The sequence below is a fragment of the Mustelus asterias genome, chromosome 4 (genome assembly GCF_964213995.1).
Source record: "Mustelus asterias chromosome 4, sMusAst1.hap1.1, whole genome shotgun sequence".
Taxonomy (NCBI): Eukaryota; Metazoa; Chordata; class Chondrichthyes; order Carcharhiniformes; family Triakidae; genus Mustelus; species Mustelus asterias.
In genome coordinates, this window is record NC_135804.1 from 54,265,057 (window position 1) to 54,284,199 (window position 19,143).

Genomic DNA, 19,143 nt, shown 5'->3' on the forward strand with positions numbered 1-19,143 from the left:
CCAGCAGGCTGACCAACACCCCGTCCCCGCATCCTGATGGCCAGCCCACCCACTGACCTCCCTTCCCTTGTCACTCAGCCGAAATGCAGAGTGCCATCAGGACCCCCCACCCCCACAGATCATCCCCATCAGGCCTTGCCCCCATCAGGCCTTGCTCCCATCAGGCACTGTCCCCATCAGGCGCTGCCCCCAACAGGCCCTGCCCCCATCAGGCCCTGCCCCCATCAGGCCCTGCCCCCATCAGGGCCTGCCCCCATCAGGCACTGCCCCCATCAGGCACTGCCCCCAACAGGCCCTGCCCGATGGAGGCTGCCAAGGTGCCCTCTGCGCATTGGCAATTTCCCCCTTGGGTGTTGCCAGGGAGACCAGGCTGGCAGTGCCAAGGTTTCAATTCCCAGGGGACATTCCACCCTGTGGTGAACCATCGTTGGTTACCACTGTGGGGTTATTCCAATGTTACTGTTGGGTTAGGGTGTTGACACTGTGGGGTTGTTATAATATTGTTGTTGGGCTAGGGTGTTTACACTGTGGGATTAATATACCTGTGGTGGATGCTGTTATGGCACATCCCGGTCGGGCCCCGCCTCCTGGGAGAGGTATAAGACCCTCTGCTCAGGCGGAACCCCTCCAGTCTGGAATGGTGTACTCGTGTTTAAATAGTTCCATTGTTTGTCAATAAAAGCCTTCAATCGCTGAAGCCTTGTCCCTCGTGCTTGATTGTCGCGCATCACACCCCCAGCTGACTGACCCTCTGAGGGGCCCCACTTGACTCCTCTTCACTCCAACAGGGCCGGGTCACTCGCTCCCCGAAAGTGGGGTGCTATAGTAATCTCGGCTGGAGTGAAATACTCGTGGCGTGGGGGGACAGGCTAGTGGGCCCGGAGACTTCTGTCCTGGGCCCGCTAATACCATTTAAAACAGATGCAGATGAAGGGCTGCATATACAATGCAGCACCGTGCCTATTCCTGGTGCGGAGCTGACGGCAGCAGGAAATGCTCTGGGGGCTGGACCGCACTAATCCGGCGCTCCCTAAATCTCCTGGCTCGCTGCAGTACAAAATCAGCGCAGCGGGATGAGAGAATCGCCCTCCACCGCCCCCCACATGTTTAACTGAGCCAAACTCAAACTGATAAACTTAAGGTCCAGGCTGACTTCATCAAGTACCTTGGAGTTTCTGACCTGGATTATAACAGCAGAATATGGGGGTGATTCTCCCACCCTGCCCCGTTAATTTTCTAGCTCAGCGGGGTGGGAGAATCTTGCTGCGGGGAATGTGCAGGATTCACGCAGACGTTCCCACCGTGCGGCACCTCCCAGCACCGGATTTCCAGCGCCATCAGATCCATGCTGGAAACCGGCGGGATCTCAGGTAAATTTAAATCTTTATTTATTTACATTTAATTTTAATGTAATTGGTGGGCCCGGGACTGAATTCTCTGGGCCTGCTTCGCTCTCCCACACCGACAGAGTATATCACTCTCACAGGGGTTACACTAGCTCCCCACTTTCGGGGGGCTGGTGGCGGAGTGGTGCCCCCTAGGCATGGGCATCTTGGCAATGCCAGCCTGTGCCCCGGCACTGCCCAAGTGGCAAAGTGCCAATGCTCAGAGGGCACCTTGACACTGTTCATCGGTCATGGGGCCCCATGGGACATTTTGAGGGCGGGGCCTCATGGTACAGGGTCTCGGGGGAATTTTAGGGAGTGAAGGTCCCACTGCAACTTTGCGTTGGAATCGATGGGGGCAGAAGGGAGGCCGGAGATTGGGGCACGAGGGAGGCCGGAGATTGGGGCAGGAGGGAGGCCGGTGATTGGGGCAGGAGGGAGGCCGGAGATTGGGGCAGGAGGGAGGCCGGAGATTGGGGCAGGAGGGAGGCCGGAGATTGGGGCAGGAGGGAGGCCGGAGATTGGGGCAGGAGGGAGGCCGGAGATTGGGGCAGGAGGGAGGCCGGAGATTGGGGCAGGAGGGAGTCCGGAGATTGGGGCAGGAGGGAGGCCGGAGATTGGGGCAGGAGGGAGGCCGGAGATTGGGGCAGGAGGGAGGCCGGAGATTGGGGCAGGAGGGAGGCCGGAGATTGGGGCAGGAGGGAGGCCGGAGATTGGGGCAGGAGGGAGGCCGGAGATTGGGGCAGGAGGGAGGCCGGAGATTGGGGCGGGAGGGAGGCCGGAGATTGGGGCGGAAGGGAGGCCGGAGATTGGGGCAGGAGGGAGGCCGGAGATTGGGGCAGGAGGGAGGCCGGAGATTGGGGCAGGAGGGAGGCCGGAGATTGGGGCAGGAGGGAGGCCGGAGATTGGGGCAGGAGGGAGGCCGGAGATTGGGGCAGGAGGGAGGCCGGAGATTGGGGCAGGAGGGAGGCCGGAGATTGGGGCGGGAGGGAGGCCGGAGATTGGGGCAGAAGGGAGGCCGGAGATTGGGGCAGGAGGGAGGCCGGAGATTGGGGCAGGAGGGAGGCCGGAGATTGGGGCAGGAGGGAGGCCGGAGATTGGGGCAGGAGGGAGGCCGGAGATTGGGGCTGGAGGGAGGCCGGAGATTGGGGCAGGAGGGAGGCCGGAGATTGGGGCAGGAGGGAGGCCGGAGATTGGGGCAGGAGGGAGGCCGGAGATTGGGGCAGGAGGGAGGCCGGAGATTGGGGCAGGAGGGAGGCCGGAGATTGGGGCAGGAGGGAGGCCAGAGATTGGGGCAGGAGGGAGGCCGGAGATTGGGGCAGGAGGGAGGCCGGAGATTGGGGCGGTAGGGAGGCCGGAGATTGGGGCAGGAGGGAGGCCGGAGATTGGGGCAGGAGGGAGGCCGGAGATTGGGGCAGGAGGGAGGCCGGAGATTGGGGCAGGAGGGAGGCCGGAGATTGGGGCAGGAGGGAGGCCGGAGATTGGGGCAGGAGGGAGGCCGGAGATTGGGGCGGTAGGGAGGCCGGAGATTGGGGCAGGAGGGAGGCCGGAGATTGGGGCAGGAGGGAGGCCGGAGATTGGGGCAGGAGGGAGGCCGGAGATTGGGGCAGGAGGGAGGCCGGAGATTGGGGCAGGAGGGAGGCCGGAGATTGGGGCAGGAGGGAGGCCGGAGATTGGGGCAGGAGGGAGGCCGGAGATTGGGGCGGTAGGGAGGCCGGAGATTGGGGCAGGAGGGAGGCCGGAGATTGGGGCAGGAGGGAGGCCGGAGATTGGGGCAGGAGGGAGGCCGGAGATTGGGGCAGGAGGGAGGCCGGAGATTGGGGCAGGAGGGAGGCCGGAGATTGGGGCAGGAGGGAGGCCGGAGATTGGGGCAGGAGGGAGGCCGGAGATTGGGGCAGGAGGGAGGCCGGAGATTGGGGCAGGAGGGAGGCCGGAGATTGGGGCAGGAGGGAGGCCGGAGATTGGGGCAGGAGGGAGGCCGGAGATTGGGGCAGGAGGGAGGCCGGAGATTGGGGCAGGAGGGAGGCCGGAGATTGGGGCAGGAGGGAGGCCGGAGATTGGGGCAGGAGGGAGGCCGGAGATTGGGGCAGGAGGGAGGCCGGAGATTGGGGCAGGAGGGAGGCCAGAGATTGGGGCAGGAGGGAGGCCGGAGATTGGGGCAGGAGGGAGGCCGGAGATTTGGGCTGGAGGGAGGCCGGAGATTGGGGCAGGAGGGAGGCCGGAGATTGGGGCAGGAGGGAGGCCGGAGATTGGGGCAGGAGGGAGGCCGGAGATTGGGGCAGGAGGGAGGCCGGAGATTGGGTCAGGAGGGAGGCCGGAGATTGGGGCAGGAGGGAGGCCGGAGATTTGGGCAGGAGGGAGGCCGGAGATTGGGGCAGGAGGGAGGCCGGAGATTTGGGCAGGAGGGAGGCCGGAGATTGGGGCAGGAGGGAGGCCGGAGATTGGGGCAGGAGGGAGGCCGGAGATTGGGGCAGGAGGGAGGCCGGAGATTGGGGCAGGAGGGAGGCCGGAGATTGGGGCAGGAGGGAGGCCGGAGATTGGGGCAGGAGGGAGGCCGGAGATTGGGGCAGGAGGGAGGCCGGAGATTGGGGCAGGAGGGAGGCCGGAGATTGGGGCAGGAGGGAGGCCGGAGATTGGGGCAGGAGGGAGGCCGGAGATTGGGGCAGGAGGGAGGCCGGAGATTGGGGCAGGAGGGAGGCCGGAGATTGGGGCAGGAGGGAGGCCGGAGATTGGGGCAGGAGGGAGGCCGGAGATTGGGGCAGGAGGGAGGCCGGAGATTGGGGCAGGAGGGAGGCCGGAGATTGGGGCAGGAGGGAGGCCGGAGATTGGGGCAGGAGGGAGGCCGGAGATTGGGGCAGGAGGGAGGCCGGAGATTGGGGCAGAAGGCAGGCCGGAGATTGGGGCGGGCTGGGGAGCTGCCTGCACTGCAGGGGTTGGGGTGGCTGGAGATGGGGACGGCCTAGGACGCGGGGTAGAATGGTCAGGGGGGTCACAATCGGGACATGGAGGGGTTGGAGAGTCAGTACTCCAGGGCTGGCCAGTGATCGAGCTAGCCAGCAATTGGGAGGCTGACAGTGTGGGGTCACTGCACATGTGCAGAGGCCCCTAGGTTTCAGCCTCCTGGGCGGGGGTAGGCCCCGCCCCTTAAATTTAATGTCATTCACGCTGGCGACCTCTGCAGTGCACAGAGTGTGGGAGATTCTAGTCTGAACTCCCACTGCGAAAAACAGCGTGAACTACTCCAGTTTTCTCACGATTCCAACACTTCCGCCCAATGTGTGAGATGTTTCCACTTCATCAAGGGGATGTTTGGTGAACTCTGCCATTTGCTTGGTGAACCACAGCCTCAGGATTGGGTGAGGCATTGCCAGTGACAATGAACATTTCTATGAGTTAACATTCAGTAAAAGTGCTGAAGAGTTGCAAATGTTGTAAGTTTGAGATTGGTGCTGAAAGTGTTAAATAAAGGGAAGGTTGTTAAGGGAATTTGTCCTTGGTTTGTCACATTAAACTAGAATGCTTGGGAAGAGGTTAAATTAGTAGCCAAATAATAAGCAAGAGGAGGAAGAGCCAATGCCGATGCGGAGAGAAAACCCAGAGATGAGGACATAAACGTTCCCTCTCTGACCGGGCAGCTGGTGGTCAGTTCATCCAGTGCACTCAAACTCAGTTCCCCATGCCCCAATAGTTCCATTCCTTACCATCCCACCATTACTGATCACTGTGTTCTCTTGGTCACAATGCTGAAACAAAAGCCACCACAGAACAAATATTCCAAACTAAAATTAAAGCTCTCCAATATTCTGTACCAAACCTAACAAATTACACTTGTAAATTCCTTGAGTGCCTGCCTTGTGGTCCCTTTGCGTGTCCTAGGGCTCCGATGCAGTTCTAACCTAATGGCTGCAGGATGTTGAAAGAAGGCTGCTGCTGAATAGTGGGAAATATAGCAGGTGGCTTTGGAAGATGACTTGGAGTTGCCCAGGCCTAAAAGACCTCGCTTTGGACTGCACCAACTCAATATTGGCAGCAGCTATCTGAGCTGCCAGCTTGACTGGAAGCAATCAGGGTATTGGTGGAGTGGCACTGGTAGTCAGAACATCACCCTTTGTTCAATCATAGCATTCTTACCTCTGAATCAGAAGCTTGTGAGTTCAAACCTCACAACAAAGACTAAAACAATCAAACTCGGCTGACATTTCAATGACAGACTGAGGGAAGGATGCAGATGCTGTCCTTCATTTGAGAAATTAATCAGAGATTAAGATAAAAGATTTGTTAGCTCTAATTGAGCATGAGCAGAAGAATGATCATGGCCAACATTTATCCCAGATTCAACATATCTAAATTAAAACAGACAGGCCAATCATTCGACTAACTGCGAATAAGGGATATTTCCTCTCCAAAAACTGGATTTAACAGTGACAAACATCAAAAATATTTCATTCTCTGTCATGTACTTTTGGAAATCCTGAGGTTAAGAAAGGTGTTTTTAAAATGCATTGTTGATCATTTTCACCTTCGATTCTGCAATAATTGTCACATCTTTTTTTTTGTTTTGCAGCATGTGGTGAACCATCATTGGTTCCCACTAGATAGTACTGAGCCAGGGTCTGGCCAGTACTACAAGTATGTATATATGTTGCTGTTGGGGTTAGGGATGGGTTGTTCTACTTGTTGCTGTTGGGGTTAGGGTTGGGCTGTTACACCTTGTATTATAGTTATTGTGGTACATCCCAGTCGGGCTCTGCCTCCTGGGAGAGGTATAAAGGTCACTGCTCTGTCTGGGACCCCTCAGTCTGGGATCGTGTATATAATTAGTAGCTTCGTTGTAACAGCAAATAAAAGCCTTTATTTCCTGAGCATCTCAAGCCTCGTGTGTGATAACGCGCATCACAGCAGGAAAGGTGTTGAAGGGAGATTGAAAGAATAGGTTTAGAGGGAACAATATCCTTGGTTTAGGTGCCTGTATAACAATTTATGTTCAAAGGTACCTGTATAGCAATTTATATTAGTAGGAATAAACAGTATATAATAAATATGTATGAATCCACCATTATATGATCACAAAGGGCATGCATGAAAACTCCACCATGTTAACAGGAGCTCAGGATCGCAAAACGACACAAGATGGATGCCAGCTTTTAGCCACATTCCTGAACACCATCAGCTGGCTTGAGCATAAGCTTGTGTACAATAGCTAACAGATACTGGTGACTGGTACCGGTCTATGATCTGAGGTCTCAGATGTAAACAAGACACGGAGGATTAGGGGGGATTAGGGAGGACAGTCATGGAAGATGATAAGGAGGCCCACTGGACAAGGAGTATTGTACACTCAAGAACTCCAGATGGGAGACGGAAAGATCATATTGATGAGGTACCATGAGTCGTGTCCATGAGACCAAGAGCTGATCGTGCACAAGCCCACCTTACGTAATGCTTTTTTCATTGGATATGTGACGAATGTATGTAATCTGTCATCAATATGATTGGACAAGGTCCAGCCGTGATGGGCTGTGTAGATGTTTGAAAAATGTATAAGAATGGATATTTTTCCTTTGTTCGTTGGAGAGAGGCACTGGGCTTTAACAGAAGCCATCTCCCCGCCGGCGCAAATAAACCGCTTGATGCGAGGACCAACCCTGAGCATTGAGTGATTTCTCTGAAAGTCTCTCCCACTAACAAAAGGTAAAGGATCTAAAAGTGCGCAGAGATTCCTGATAAAGTTTGAAAGTTAGGACACTGACCATAATGACGTCTGTTGCATGCTTGACCTGCAGAGATAAAAAGAAACAGCTGTAAATATTGGAAGTCAGAAAAATAAAATTGCTCAGTCTCTCCCTTGTTTTTAATTCTCATGACAGTGATGCTAACCAGTTGAAAACATTAGTTTAAAACGTAGTTTAAAAATTCACTTCCTGACATAGTCAGAACTCATGTGGAAGAGCAGAGGGTTAAAACTGCAAGGTTAGCAGCAGAAATGGCAGATGATTATCAATTAATTCATAAACCAAAGTTCGGCTTGCAACATCAGTTTCAGCCTGTGAGGGATACAAACTTGGGAAAATAAATCCTCAGGTGGTCAAGGTAAAGGAGACCGTGTGGAAGAATATAAAAACTTTACTCAGGTTTAAAAGGAAATGCAGGAATATGGAAGGGAAATGAAAAGCCTCAGATGTTTTCACTGTAATAAATTAGGCCATGCAAAGTTGCAGTGTTGGTGGTTTAAGAAAAGCACTGGGAAGACTGACGTGGTCAAAGGGGATAAGCCAATGGGGCTTATTAAAGTGATAAAGGAAAGACTAGTTGAAGCGAAAGAGGTGCAAAAGAATGTGCAGCCTGGTCAGGAGTTGATTGCTAAGAAGGTGCCAGATCTCTTTAAAGAATTTACATGCGTGGATAAAGTTTACTTGTTTGAAATGCTGTTCCAATTAAATAACACCCTTGCAGACATAGCCTTTTCAAGTTGCCACAGGTTCAGAAAGAGAAGCTGATGTTTACTCGATCCGAGATGCAGCAGCCGAAAGTCTCGATCAATCACACAAAACTGTTAGAAGTGGAGAAGGAGAACCCGTTACTGGACAATAATGTGACTAAAGAAATTGAGCAGATGTGGAGACAGATACAAGACAAGTTGACTGTTTTGGAACCTGTTACCGAGTTGTTCAAATTGCCTGAATGTAAATTGCAGGACTGTGAAAACAGCTCATTACGCAAAGAGAAGTGTTGATAAATCAACAGTTGTGTGTGATCTCAAAAAGGAGTTTGAGGAGAGGAAGTATTGGACTACTGTGGATCAAAGGAAAAAACAAATGAGACTGTTTGCCAAAACTGTACCATCATCTGAAATGAACTGCTGTCATGATGAATCCGCACAGTCTGGACAGAGATAGATGTCCAGTGAAACAGTGCTGTTCACAACTGGTGTTCAAATAAGTTACGATGGTTTTCACATCACCGGAACTGCAACAGTGATTTTTGGAACCACGGTTGAAATGGATTCTGACACCAAGGAAGACAATCTGCTGTGTGTCTTTGCTGAACAGTGTACAGAAAGTGACAGTGCAGATCCAGAGCAAACAAAGGAGTCAAATTGCTTAGCAGAGGAGGAGCTAGGGCCAATTGACAAGAAAGGAGACAGAGATTAAAATGACCTTTCTGAATGGCCCTGACTATACATGTGTACAGTTATACCCTGCTGATCCTGCCGAGTTCTCTGAGCACATTACCAGAGCTAATTTATCATTGTTACAGACAAAAGTGAGCTCGAATTTGGAATCAAAGCAGGATTAAGGATTGAAGGGAGAGTCTTGGAGAAAAGCAGTTTGTCACAACTGTGATAAAAGAAGGAATGTTTGATGGTGGCAGACAAGAACCTAAATGGACTATATTACTGTTATGTTTGCATGTTTTGATTTTGTAAAATGTATGGATACATGTAGTGTACTAATAGTGTGAAACTGAAAGGGTTTGAAAAATGAAGCCACTTTTGATTATTGATGGTTCATTTTTTTCTTAAGGGGGAGGTGTGATGCTACTGTACCTTTAAGAAATGTATTTTTAAAAATCAAATTCTCTTCAGTTTGTAAGCAGCTTAGTTTTTTTTTATTGTGGCACCGATTGCCTGCTTAGATGTCCTTTTGTTCTGCTTAATTTGTTTAAATGGGGTTTTGTTTATTTTTACTCTGGGCCGAATGCACTTTCTGGGAGTTTACAACCTTTTAAAATGTTGTGGGAAGATTGATTGACAGATCAAAGTCACGTGGACCCTTCACAGAGGAATCCAAGGATTCCTCTTCAGTTTTAGTTGGGAGCTGTGTGGAATCCAGACTGAAAGGCAGTTGTATTTCTGTGACTCTGTCCCTGTTATTAGAAATTCTGCTGTATTGGAAGAAGGTTTTCTTGCATCTCTCTCTGGAGTGAAAATTCTGCTGTCGGTGGTTTGCTAACTGGTAATTAGAGGCAAGTATTCCCTCTGTCTCTTGCAGTGGTTCGCTGGCTAAACACTAGAGACCAGCAGTGGCATTATCTCTACCTCTAGGTCTGCTGGAAGTTATAAAGCTGGGAAGTCACAGCTTCAATTCTCCAACCAAGGAACTAAGTTTCAGCATCGCGTGTGCATTTTTATTTTCTGTGCTAAACCTGTGACAGGTGCATGTTTATAAGGAGGTTTTGTTGTATTGGAACAGTGCATTTAGTCATTCAGATATATACAATAACATGTTTTTTTATTCTTGTGTGTAATTGGTAAAAACTGTTGCTAATTTTCTTTCTCTGTGTTAACTACATTCTGCAATAAACTTTGCTTGATTAAAGCTTCCCAGTGGGTCATTTGAATCATACCTGAAGTGGGTTGGTAAGTTTGCTGACGACACCAAGGTAGGTGGTGTTGTGGATAGTTTGGAGGGATGTCAGAAGTTGCAGCGAGACATAGATAGAATGCAAGACTGGGCGGAGAAGTGGCAGATGGACTTCAACCCGGATAAGTGTGTGGTGATCCATTTTGGCAGATCCAATGGGATGAAGCAGCAGTATAATATGAAGGGTACCATTCTTAGCAGTGTAGAGGATCAGAAGGACCTTGGGGTCCGGGTCCATAGGACTCTTAAATCGGCCTCGCAGGTGGAGGATGCGGTCAAGAAGGCGTACGGCGTACTGGCCTTCATTAATCGAGAGATTGAGTTTAGGAGTCGGGACATAATGCTGCAGCTTTATAGGACCCTGGTTAGACCCCACTTGGAGTACTGCGCACAGTTCTGGTCACCTCATTACAGGAAAGATGTTGAAGCCATTGAAAGGGTGCAGAGGAGATTTACAAGGATGTTGCCTGGATTGGGGGGCATGCCTTATGAGGATAGGTTGAGGGAGCTTGGTCTCTTCTCCCTGGAGAGACGAAGGATGAGAGGTGACCTGATAGAGGTTTACAAGATGTTGAGAGGTCTGGATAGGGTAGACTCTCAGAGGCTATTTCCAAGGGCTGAAATGGTTCTACGAGAGGACACAGGTTTAAGGTGCTGGGGGGTAGGTACAGAGGAGATGTCAGGGGTACGTTTTTCACTCAGAGGGTGGTGGGTGAGTGGAATCGGCTGACGTCGGTGGTGGTGGAGGCAAACTCGTTGGGGTCTTTTAAGAGACTTCTGGATGAGTACATGGGATTTAATGGGATTGAGGGCTATAGATAGGCCTAGAGGTGGGGATGTGATCGGCGCAACTTGTGGGCCGAAGGGCCTGTTTGTGCTGTGGCTTTCTATGTTCTATGTTCTATGAAACATCGTGCGGGTGATTTGTCCAAAAAAATTCTAAGCATTGAATTCGTGTGAAAACTGGAGTAAATCACATTGTTTTTTATCAGTGGGAGTTCAGAGAAGAATCACCCACACTCTGTGCAATGCAGAGTGCCTCAGCGTGAATCACGTGAAAAATCAGTGGGCAAGGCCCATTCCCGCTGGAGAGGTCAGCAGCATAGCACTGAGTGGGCCACTGCGCATGCACTGATCTGTCAGAGTGGAGATCGACGCATGCTCAGTGGCTTCTGTCTACCAGCCTCCTGTTCGCTGGCCAGGTCCGCGATCACTGCATCGCTGGTCCCCCCACAGCCTGATTGCTGGCCCCCAAAGCATGCCCGGACTTTGCCTCGACCACCACCCTCCCCGCAGTCCCCTTCTCCCACCTACATCCTCACATCCCCATTCCCATCGGCAGCCTCTCCCCCTATCCCTGCAGCCCTGACCCCGCCAGCAGGCCGAACCCCCCCACACCTCCCCACTGCCCCTCCCGACCAATGGCCAGCCCAAATCACTGACCTCCCTTCCCTTGTCACTCAGCCCAAATGCAGAGTGCCATCGGGACCCCCACCCGCACAGATTGTCCCCATCAGGCCTGCCCCCATCAGCCCATGCCCCCAACAGGCCCTGCCCCCAACAGGCCTTGCCCTATGCTGATGGAGACTGGCAAGGTGCCCTCTGCGCATTGGCAATTTGCCCCTTGGGTGTTGCCAGGGAGACCAGGCTGGCAGTGCCAAGGTGCCAATTCCCAGGGGACATTCCACCCCCAGCTGACTGACCCTCTGAGGGGCCCCACTTGACTCCTCTTCACTCCAACAGGGCCGGGTCACTCGCTCCCCGAAAGTGGGGTGCTATAGTAATCTCGGCTGGAGTGAAATACTCGTGGCGTGGGGGGACAAGCTAGTGGGCCCGGAGACTTCTGTCCTGGGCCCGCTAATACCATTTAAAACAGATGCAGATGAAGGGCTGCATATATAATGCAGCTCCGTGCCTATTCCTGGTGTGGAGCTGACGGCACCAGAAAATGCTCTCGGGGCTGGACCGCACTAATCCGGCGCTCCCTAAATCTCCTGGCTCGCTGCAGTACAAAATCAACGCAGCGGGATGAGAGAATCGCCCCCCACCCCCCCACATGTTTAACCGAGCCAAACTCAAACTGATAAACTTAAGGTCCAGGCTGACTTCATCAAATACCTTGGAGTTTCTGACCTGGATTATAACAGCAGAATATGGGGGTGATTCTCCCACCCTGCCCCGTTAATTTTCCAGCTCAGCGGGGTGGGAGAATCTTGCGCCGGGGAATGCGCAGGATTCACACAGGCGTTCCCACCGTGCGGCACCTCCCAGCACCGGATTACCAGCGCCATCAGATCCATGCTGGAAACCGGCGGGATCTCAGGTAAATTTAAATCTTTATTTATTTACATCTAATTTTAATGTAATTGGTGAGCCCGGGACTGAATTCTCTGGGCCTGTTTGCCTCTCCCACACCGACAGAGTATATCACTCTCACAGGGGTTACACTAGCTCCCCACTTTTGGGGGGCTAATGGCGGAGTGGTGTCTCCTAGGCATGGGCGCCATGGCAATGCCAGACTGTGCCACCGAAGTGCCAATGCTCATCGGTCATGGGGCCCCATGGGACATTTTGAGGGCGGGGCCTCATGGTACAGGGTCTCGGGGCAATTTTAGGGAGTGAAGGTCCCACTGCAACTTTGCGTTGGAATCGATGGGGGCAGAAGGGAGGCCGGAGATTGGGGCAGGCTGGGGGGGCCGGTGGGCGGGGGGGGGGCTGCCTGCACTGCAGGGGTTGGGATGGCTGGAGATGGGGTTGGCCTGGGATGGGGGGAGTAGAATGGTCAGGGGGTTCACAATCGGGACATGGAATGGTTGGGGGGTCAGCACTGCGGGTGTCCTTGGCTGGCCAGTGATCGAGCTAGCCAGCAATTGGGAGGCTGACAGTGTGGGGTCACTGCACATGTGCAGAGGCCCCTAGGTTTCAGCCTCCTGGGCGGGAGTAGGCCCCGCCCCTTAAATTTAATGATATTCACGCTGGCGGCTTCTGCAGTGCACAGAGTGTGGGAGATTCTAGTCTGAACTCCCACTGCGAAAAACAGCGTGAATTACTCCAGTTTTCTCACGATTTCAACACTTCCGCCCAATGTGTGAGATGTTTCCACTTCATCAAGGGGATGTTTGGTGAACTCTGCCATTTGCTTGGTGAACCACAGCCTCAGGATTGGGTGAGACATTGCCAGTGACAATGAACATTTCTGTGAGTTAACATTCAGTAAAAGAGCTGAAGAGTTGCAAATGTTGTAAGTTTGAGATTGGTGCTGAAAGTGTTAAATAAAGGGAAGGTTGTTAAGGGAATTTGAGTCGACTCCTGTCCTTGGTTTGTCACATTAAACGAGAATGCTTGGAAAGAGTTTAAATTAGTAGCCAAATAATAAGCAAGAGGAGGAAGAGCCAATGCCGATGCGGAGAGAGTACCAGAGATGGGGACATAAACGTTCCCTTTCTGACCGGTCTGCTGGTGGTCAGTTCATCCAGTGCACTCAAACTCAGTTCCCCATGCCCCAATAGTTCCATTCCTTACCATCCCACCATTACTGATCACTGTGTTCTCTTGGTCACAATGCTGAAACAAAAGCCACCACAGAACAAATATTCCAAACTAAATTTCCAATATTCTGTACCAAACCTAACAAATTACACTTGTAAATTCCTTGAGTGCCTGCCTTGTGGTCCCTTTGCTTGTCCTAGGGCTCCGATGCAGTTCTAACCTAATGGCTGCAGGATGTTGAAAGAAGGCTGCTGCTGAATAGTGGGAAATATAGCAGGTGGCTTTGGAAGATGACTTGGAGTTGCCCAGGCCTAAAAGACCTCGCTTTGGACTGCACCACCTCAATATTGGCAGCAGCTATCTGAGCTGCCAGGTTGATTGGAAGCAATCAGGGTATTGGTGGAGTGGCACTGGTAGTCAGAACAACACCCTTTGTTCAATCATAGCATTCTTACCTCTGAATCAGAAGCTTCATAGAAATCATAGAAATCATAGAAACCCTACAGTACAGAAAGAGGCCATTCGGCCCATCGAGTCTGCACCGACCACAATCCCACCCAGGCCCTACCCCCATATCCCTACATATTTACCCACTAATCCCTCCATCCAACACATCTCAGGACACTAAGGGGCAATTTAGCATGGCCAATCAACCTAACCCGCACATCTTTGGACTGTGGGAGGAAACCGGAGCACCCAGAGGAAACCCACGCAGACACGAGGAGAATGTGCAAACTCCACACAGACAGTGACCCAAGCCGGGAATCGAACCCAGGTCCCTGGAGCTGTGAAGCAGCAGTGCTAACCACTGTGCTATCATGTCGCCCCGACGAAGTTTGTGGGTTCAAACCTCACAACAAAGACTAAAACAATCAAACTCGGCTGACATTTCAATGACAGACTGAGGGAAGGATGCAGATACTGTCCTTCATTTGAGAAATTAACCAGACGTCTTGACCACCCTCAGAGGATAAGATAAAAGATTTGTTAGCTCTAATTGAGCATGAGCAGAAGAATGATCTTGGCCAACATTTATCCCACATTCAACATATCTAAATTGAAACAGACAGGCCAATCATTTGACGAACTGCGAATAAGGGATATTTCCTCGCCAAAAACTGGATTTAACAGTGACTAAACATCAAAAATATTTCAATCTCTGTCATGTACTTTTGGAAATCCTGAGGTTATGAAAGGTGTTTTTAAAATGCATTGTTGATCATTTTCACCTTCGATTCTGCAATAATTGTCACATTTTTTTGTTGTTTTGCAGCAGGAAAGGGAAAGGAACTAAAAGTGAGCAGAGATTCCCGATAAAGTATGAAAATTAGGACACTAACCATGAAACCTTTTACAAATGTTCTTGAACTTGTGATCTGTAGAGATAAAAAGAAACAGCTGTAAATATTGGAATTCAGAAAAATAAAATCGCTCAGTCTCTCCCTTGTTTTTAGTTCTTATGACAGTGATGCTAACCAGTAGTTGAAAACATTAGTTTAAAACATAGTTTAAAAATTCACTTCCTGACACAGTCAGAACTCATGTGGAAGAGCAGAGGGTTAAAACTGCAAGGTTAGCAGCAGAAATGGCAGATGATTATCAATTAATTCATAAATCAAAGTTTGGCTTGCAACATCAGTTTCAGCCTGTGAGGGATACAAACTTGGGAAAATAAATCCTCAGGTGGTCAAGGTAAAGGAGACCGTGTGGAAGATAATAAAGACTTTACTCAGGTTTAGAAGGAAATGCAGGAATGTGGAAGGGAAATGAAAAGCCTCAGATGTTTTCACTGTAATAAATTAGGCCATGCAAAGTTGCAGTGTTGGTGGTTTAAGAAAAGCACTGGGAAGACTGACGTGGTAAAAGAGGATAAGCCAATGGGGCTTGTTAAAGTGATAAAGGAAAGCCAGTTGAAGCAAAAGAGGTGCACAAGAATATACAGCCTGGTCAGGGGTTGATTGAGAAGAAGGTTCCAGATCTCTTTAAAGAATTTACATGCGTGGATAAAGTTTACTCATGTGTACCAGGAGTAGGTAGAGAGGTCAAACGTTTAAGAGAAATGGGAGCAAGTCAATCTTTGATAGCAAGAGATGAGGAGTTATGTAGCTTGGAAGGAGTATTGCCAAAAAAGGTGGCAATATGTTGAATTCAGGGTGAGAAGAGTAGTGTTTGATTATATAAGGTGAGGTTGGAGAGTCCAATGAAGAGTGGTGAAGTGGTAGGAAGGGAACAGAGAAATGATCTTTTCCAGGAATTAAGTTTATCTTACTTAACGATATAGCTGGATCACAGATGGGAGTGATGCCGACTGTTGTTGAAACGCCAGTGGAAAAACAAACAACTGAGTTGTTGAAGTACACACAGCCTGGGATTTTTCCTGGTTGTGTAGTAACAAGATCGCAGAGTCACAGGTTAAGACAGGAGGAGAAATCAAAGAGTGAAGATAAGGAAGTTGAAGTTCAATTATTAGAAATGATTTTTGATCAGATGATTGAAAAAGAACTAGAAGAGGCGGAGGATGAGGTGGATATCTTTGGTTCAGGAAGTTGGCAGAGTTACAACAGAAGGATCTAGAAATAAAACAGTTGTATCAGAAAGCATACACAGAAGAGGAATCTGAGTGTATACCAGAATGTTATTCCTTAAAAGTGATGTCTTAATGAGGAAATGGAGACCGTTACATACTCGGGCGGCACGGTAGCACAGTGGTTAGCACTGCTGCTTCACAGCTCAAGGGACCTTGAGTCACTGTCTGTGTGGAGTTTGTACATTCTCCTCGTGTCTGCATGAGTTTCCTCCGGGTACTCCGGTTTCCTCCCACAGTCCAAAGATGTACGGGTTAGGTTGATTGGCCACGCTAAAAAATTGCCCCTCAGTGTCCTGAGATGCGTAGATTAGAGGGATTAGGTGGTAAGGATGGAGGGATAAGGGGGTAGGGCCTGGGTGGGGTTGTGGTCGATGCAGACTCAATGGGCCAAATGGCCTCTTTCTGCACTGTACGGTTTCTATGATTCTATGATTCAGGCGGATGAACAGTGGGCAGAAGTTCATCAAGTGGAATTGCCGGTAGGGTACAGAAAGGAGGTGTTGCGAGTGGCACATGAGGTACCAATGGGAAGTCACTTGGGACTAAAGAAAACTGAAAAAACTTTTTTATTGTCCTGGACTGCATAAATCTGTCGTTAAATTTTGTTGGTCATGTCACACACGTCAGTTCACAGAGAAACTTCAAGCGGTGAGAAAACCTTAATATCCATTCTAGCATTTGAGGAACCATTTTCAAGGGTCTTAATCCCTAAAATGAAGAGTGGGAATCAATGGGCCTGATTTCACCATTTTCATTCTAAGTGCTGAATCTGGGCGCAATTCAGACCCAACTTGTAAATCTGTTCTTAGACGCCCTTATACACACTCAGCCTGAAAAAAAATTGTGAGTCCCATTCGCGCTGTGGGCGGGGCTAAGTGCGTGTGAAACGATCGGAGCTCTGAACTGCACATGCGCAGCGAGAAAAAAATTTGAAAAGCGCACCTGTGTCAAATCACTCCCGGGCCGCAGAAAGCGGAGAAAGCGGCTCGGGAGCAAAAAGCGGGAGCGATGGTCCCCACAGACATAACTGTCCCCCTTATCCACCCACCCCCCCCACTACCCAGATCGATCGCAAACCCCTGCCCCCTTCCCCCCCACCAATCGCCCACAGAGTGGCAGCAGACACCCCCCCCCATCTTATCCCCACCAGAGATCCATCTGGCCTCCCCCCCATAAAATGATCTGGCCTCACTCACCCCACCCCCAGAGAATGATCTGGCCTCACTCCCGCTCCCCTCCCCCCCCCCACAGAGAATGATCTGGCCTCACTCCCCCTGCCCCCCCACAGAGGTACATCTGACCCACCTCCCACCCCCCAACCAGACAACGATCTGCCCTCCTTCCCCCCACCAGACAACGATCTGCCCTCCTCCCCCCCACCAGACAACAATCTGCCCTCCTCCCCACCCCCAGCAGACAACGATCGGCCCTCCCTCCACCCCCCCCCACCACCAGACAACGATCAGCCCTCCCTCCTACCTTACCCCCAACCACCAGAGAATGATCTGACCCACCACCCTCCGCCCTCCACCACCGATCTGAGTCAGAGAGCCGTTGGAAGCTCTGAACTCGCCTCTTCAGCAGCTGGAGCCCCCGAATCAGACTTTTATTCGGCATGTCCATTTTGGTGCGATTCCAGATTGGCGAACGCAGGGGTAAAGGGGGAAATGCTGATAAAGTTGGGCAGGCAGTTCATTAATTCAATGTAAATGCATTTAAATCGCCGTTGGTCCCATTTCAGGTGCAAATCGGATTGCAGCCATTCCCGGGTCTTGGTAAAGGGGCCATCTGCACGGACGCGGGCGCAGATCATGTTAATGGCCTCACAACCGACTTTACCACGTTTCTGCGCCCAAAAACGGTCACGACGCAATGATAAAATTGGGCCCAACATCTATTGACCATAATGGATGCGTCTACTAGGTTTCCAGAGGCCATTCCATGATGCAATATTACAGCTGAAAGGATTGTAGAGGAGTTACTTCATGTTTTACTACAGATGGGCTACCCAGCGAAATACAATCAGATCAAGGATCAAACCTATATCAAAGTTATTCAAGAATGTTATGGACATCTTGGGAGTAAAGCAATTTAAATCAACTGCATACTATCCAGAAGTGTTAGAGCGGTGGCATGAACCTTTAAAGACAATGTTGAGAGCTTATTGTCAAGATTATCTGGAGGATTGGGATAAAGGAATTCCATTTGAACTCTTTGCAATTGAGGATGCAGCTAACGAGTCAACCAAATTCAGTCCATTTGAATTGATTTTTGGCCATGAGGTAAGAGGACCACTTAAATTGATTAAGGAGAATTGGAGAGTCAGCGTTCTGAGACTACATTGTTGGATTATGTGTCAAATTTTAGGGAAAGGTTGAATAGAGCAGGTGAATTGGCTGGACAACATTTAAATGTGACACAGCATGTGATGACACAGGAAGCGGATTAGAAATCAAATATTCGTAGTTTTGCCAGTGGGGGTGAACCATTAAAAACAAGGTTTCATGGTCCTTATCAAATTGAAAGAAAATTAAGTGAGGTGAATTATTTGATAAGTATGCCAGATAGAAGGAAAACTCACAGAGTGTGTCACGTGAATGTGCCTAAAAAATATTTGGATCGGTACAGGAATTATTGAGTTACCTTCCAGAGGAAATTAATTGAAAGAGTTATTAATATCACATGTGGGAATAAGTTGGGAAGTACTAAAATGGTTATACATAATGCAGATGTGGGAAATGCTGTTCCAATTAAATAACACCCTTGCAGACATAGCCTTTTCAAGTTGGCACAGGTTCAGAAAGAGAAGCTGATGTTTACTCGATCTGAGATGCAGCAGCCGAAAGTCTCGATCAATCACACAAAACTGGTAGAAGTGGAGAAGGAGAACCCGTTACTGGACAATAATGTGACTAAAGAAATTGAGCAGATGTGGAGACAGATACAAGACAAGTTGACTGTTTTGGAACCTGTTACCGAGTTGTTCAAATTGCCTGAATGTAAATTGCAGGTCTGTGAAAACAACTCATTACGCAAAGAGAAGTGTTTATAAATCGACAATTGTGTGTGATCTCAAAAAGGAGTTTGAGGAGAGGAAGTATTGTACTACTGTGGATCAAAGGAAAAGACAAATGTTTGCCAAAACTGTACCATCATCTGAAATGAACTGCTGTCATGATGAATCCACAGTCTGGACAGACGTGGATGTCCAGTGAAACAGTGCTGTTCACAGCTGGTGTTCAAATAAGTTACGATGGTTTTCACATCACCATAACTGCCGCAGTGATTTTTGGAACCATGGTTGAAATGGATTCTGACA

The 19,143-nt window shown here is 50.1% G+C and overlaps 1 protein-coding gene across 2 annotated transcripts in view; it reads right to left on the reverse strand.

Moving 5' to 3' along the window:
- LOC144492290 (adhesion G-protein coupled receptor G2-like) overlaps nucleotides 1-19,143 on the reverse strand; it is a 138,638-nt gene that overhangs the window by 106,311 nt on the left and 13,184 nt on the right. For both annotated transcript variants that reach the window (XM_078210281.1, XM_078210280.1), the window contains exons 3-4: nucleotides 14,578-14,613; nucleotides 7,136-7,162 (exon numbers count right to left, since the gene is read on the reverse strand). In XM_078210281.1, coding sequence (XP_078066407.1) covers nucleotides 7,136-7,162; nucleotides 14,578-14,613 — 63 coding nt within the window. The remainder of the gene's footprint in view (nucleotides 1-7,135; nucleotides 7,163-14,577; nucleotides 14,614-19,143) is intronic.